The 3,313-nt window shown below is 36.3% G+C and overlaps 1 protein-coding gene across 1 annotated transcript; it reads left to right on the forward strand.

Moving 5' to 3' along the window:
* The first annotated feature begins 1,862 nt into the window (after nt 1–1,862).
* On the forward strand, nt 1,863–3,067 carry LOC142173604 (expansin-B15-like). Its single transcript, XM_075239226.1, has 4 exons — nt 1,863–1,950; nt 2,148–2,263; nt 2,480–2,661; nt 2,743–3,067. Exons 1-4 carry the CDS (start codon nt 1,863–1,865, stop codon nt 3,065–3,067), a joined length of 711 nt encoding a protein of 236 aa, XP_075095327.1.
* Nucleotides 3,068–3,313: the final 246 nt, after the last annotated feature.

The raw sequence follows: 3,313 nt of genomic DNA on the forward strand, positions 1-3,313 counted from the left end.
TTATAGATAATGTTGTATGGGGATATTTAGTATACTGTTGTAGAGCTTGGGACTTCGTACCACCGGATGTTGGGAGTTTTATTCTATTGAGTTGCAGAGTTCTTTTATGTTAGTTGTTGAGTTATTTGAAAGTTTTTATCATTTTCTCAGTTAAATTCTGCCTGAATGTTAGGCTTACCTACTTTTAGAGACTAGGTTCCACCATGACATCCTACAGAGGAAAATTTGGTCAGTGACAAGTTGGTATCAAAGCCCTAGGTACATAGGTTTTACGTGTCAAAACCAGGAATAGTAGAATCTCACGGATCGGTACAGAAACTTTTATATTTATCTTCGAGAGGCTATGGAACTGTTAGGAAACTTCACTTATTTGATCCCTTATCATGCGAATTTCTTGACTTTAGATTTCTAAATCTATGTCTTTCTATTCTCTCATAGATGGTGAGGACATCCACCGCTGGATCCGACGATCAGATATTGTGCCCCCTGATAGAGCCGCGAGAGGCCGGGGCTGGGGCCGCGGTCAGGGTCCGGGAGAGGACAAGGAGGGGCATGTAGTGTAGCCAGAGCAGCTGCACGAGCTACGACAGAGGAGCCACCGGTAGCTTCAGTTGGGAGGTAGGCACTTGTGGCGCTTGTTTCTACCCCTGCACTTCAAGAGACGCTCGCCCAATTCTTGAGCATATTTGGTAATCTAGCTCAGGCGGGGTTGATTCCACTTGCAACGGCAACATCTCAGGCTAGGGTAGGAGCTCAAACTCCAGCGGCCCGTACCCCAGAGCAGTGATTCCATGTTGAGCAGGTCCCATAGGTTATACAAGTGCAGCTGGTTGTCCCAGTTCAGGCCGAGGTTAGGGCATCAACTTCTAAGTTGTTCACGGGTTTCCTTGATCAAAGAGTTGATAGCAAGGATCGGTCTCGGTATGGATACACATAGAGTCTTCGCACTATCGAATAAATTTTAAAACGAGACTCTTTTCACCAGGTACGTCTTAGATTCGATCTTTGACATGTAAATAAATTTTAAATACGAAAAGATCGGCCTAAGATTGTTATTGTCTTCCACTGCATGTTACGAACATCTATATGTAATCGTTCAAATAGTTCAACCCTCTGCCTAATTAATTTTTTTTTTAAAACGTGTAAAAGAGAAATACGACATATAATTTGAGACGAAGCAGTAATAAATTTTGTGCATAATCTATCATTTGTACCCGTACTTTACCACTATTGGACTATCCACAAAAAAGTTGTCTGAACATAAGTTAGTTATGAAAGTTTCGTACGTATATATATGTGCATGCGTCTACTTTTAAATTTCATTATCAAGTAAATAGCATGTTTTATATTTTTATTGGCTAGCTGAATTTATAGAATATAAGGATTTGAAGAGTATCTCAAGATCATAGCAGTCAGAAAATAATTCTCAAGATCTTTTAATAGATTAGACAAAAATATATCAAAGAATATTGGCAAGTGATCAACGAGATAATTTCATGTGAAATAGTAAGTAGTTATCATCTCTTAATGAACCTAGGGATGATTTTGGTAAATTAGCAAGATCTTCTTTGTGTAAGATAATTTAGTCAATGGTCAGCTCTAACTTACTATATATCTATCAAGACTTATATATACTTCTTTGGTAATTAGTTTTAATATATTGCCATTATGGTAAGTAAAACTACAGTATAACATGGAGGATCATTAATATCTTTTAGATATCAAATATTCCTTAATATTTGGTAAGCATTATGTTTTCTCCACTATAAAAAGAGCACCCATACCATAGAGTTTCTCCAAGCAATTATAAAAAAAGATTAAGGACAATAAACTCTTGTTCTATCTAGTAAACCAAGCATATTATGGCTTTTAATCTCCCTCTCATTTTCACTTTTATAGCTCTATGTTTGTTTAAACACTGCACTTGTGCACATGTTAAAACAGGAAGTGGTAATTAATGATGTTATACTCTGAATAAAACTTTTTTATTAATGCATACAACATTTGTTTTCGGTAATTTAATTTATATATATTAGAGGTTGATTTCGACACACAGTCAGGGTAATTAAAGTTGATCTTTTTAATTGTTTTTATGAGATTTGTTATTAATTGGACCATACAATTAATTTTCATTTTTGTCATACAAGGTGGAGGAGCTTGTGGATATACAAATGCTGTATCACAAACCCCTTATAATTCCTTTGTATCTGCTGGAAATCCTCCTCTCTACAGGAAAGGCTTAGGCTGCGGAGCTTGCTACCAGGTCCATATTAATTCTTGCCCATAATTTAGTTTTTCGTCACTTCCAGTAACATGTTATAACATATTAAAATGCACTAACTAATAGTGTAAAAATTAATTTGTACTATCAGTATATATGAGTGAAATCCTTCGATAAATTGCTCTAATGTCTAAGACTTCGTTAATTTGCCTCGTCAATGTTATATACTCATGACTTGTACATCTTGTTCAATTATAGGTGAAATGTAATCTTGGCCCTTGCTCAGGAAACCCAGTGACTGTAACCATTACAGATGAATGCCCTGGGTGTTCAGGTGCTATTCATTTTGATCTAAGTGGAACTGCCATGGGAGCTACGGCCAAGCCTGGACAAGCTGACGCGTTACGTAATATGGGAAATATCTCAATCTCTTACCAAAGGTACATACTTTTTTGAATAAAGTTATATATACTGACCGCACAAAGAATATTTCTTATAATCAGTTGTACTTGTTATTGTAGGGTACCGTGCGTATACAAGAACACAAATGTAGCATTCAAGGTGGATCCGGGATCTAATGCTAATTTCTTATCAGTAAATGTAGAGTTTGAAAGTGGAGATGGTGATCTTAATTTAGTGGAGCTTGTGCCAGCAAGATCTACGCAGTGGATAACTATGAATCATGTATTTGGGGCAACATGGAGTACTAATATTAACCCTTCAACACAGCCTGCTCCATCTTCTCTTAGGCTCGCAATTGAGTTCAATAAGAAACTTACTGCTCCCAATGTCATTCCTGTTGGCTGGAAACCTGGACAAGCCTACAATTCCAATGTCAATTTTTGATTGTATTCTTCAACACAAACACAAAAATAATGAGTAAAATCAATGTCACAAATATGACTTTGAAATGTTCTCCTTTTAGGAGTTTAATAAAATTTATCTTTCAAATATTATTATTCAAAAGTCCTATTTTTTTTTTTTTTTTTTGCTGTCTTCTTACTTTATGATCCTCACAAGCAATGGAAAAAGAAAGGGGGAAGTACACGAACAACCATTCTTAGGTCTGCTATTTAGAGATTAGCCAGTACT

The sequence above is a fragment of the Nicotiana tabacum genome, chromosome 19 (genome assembly GCF_000715075.1).
Source record: "Nicotiana tabacum cultivar K326 chromosome 19, ASM71507v2, whole genome shotgun sequence".
Lineage (NCBI taxonomy): Eukaryota > Viridiplantae > Streptophyta > Magnoliopsida > Solanales > Solanaceae > Nicotiana > Nicotiana tabacum.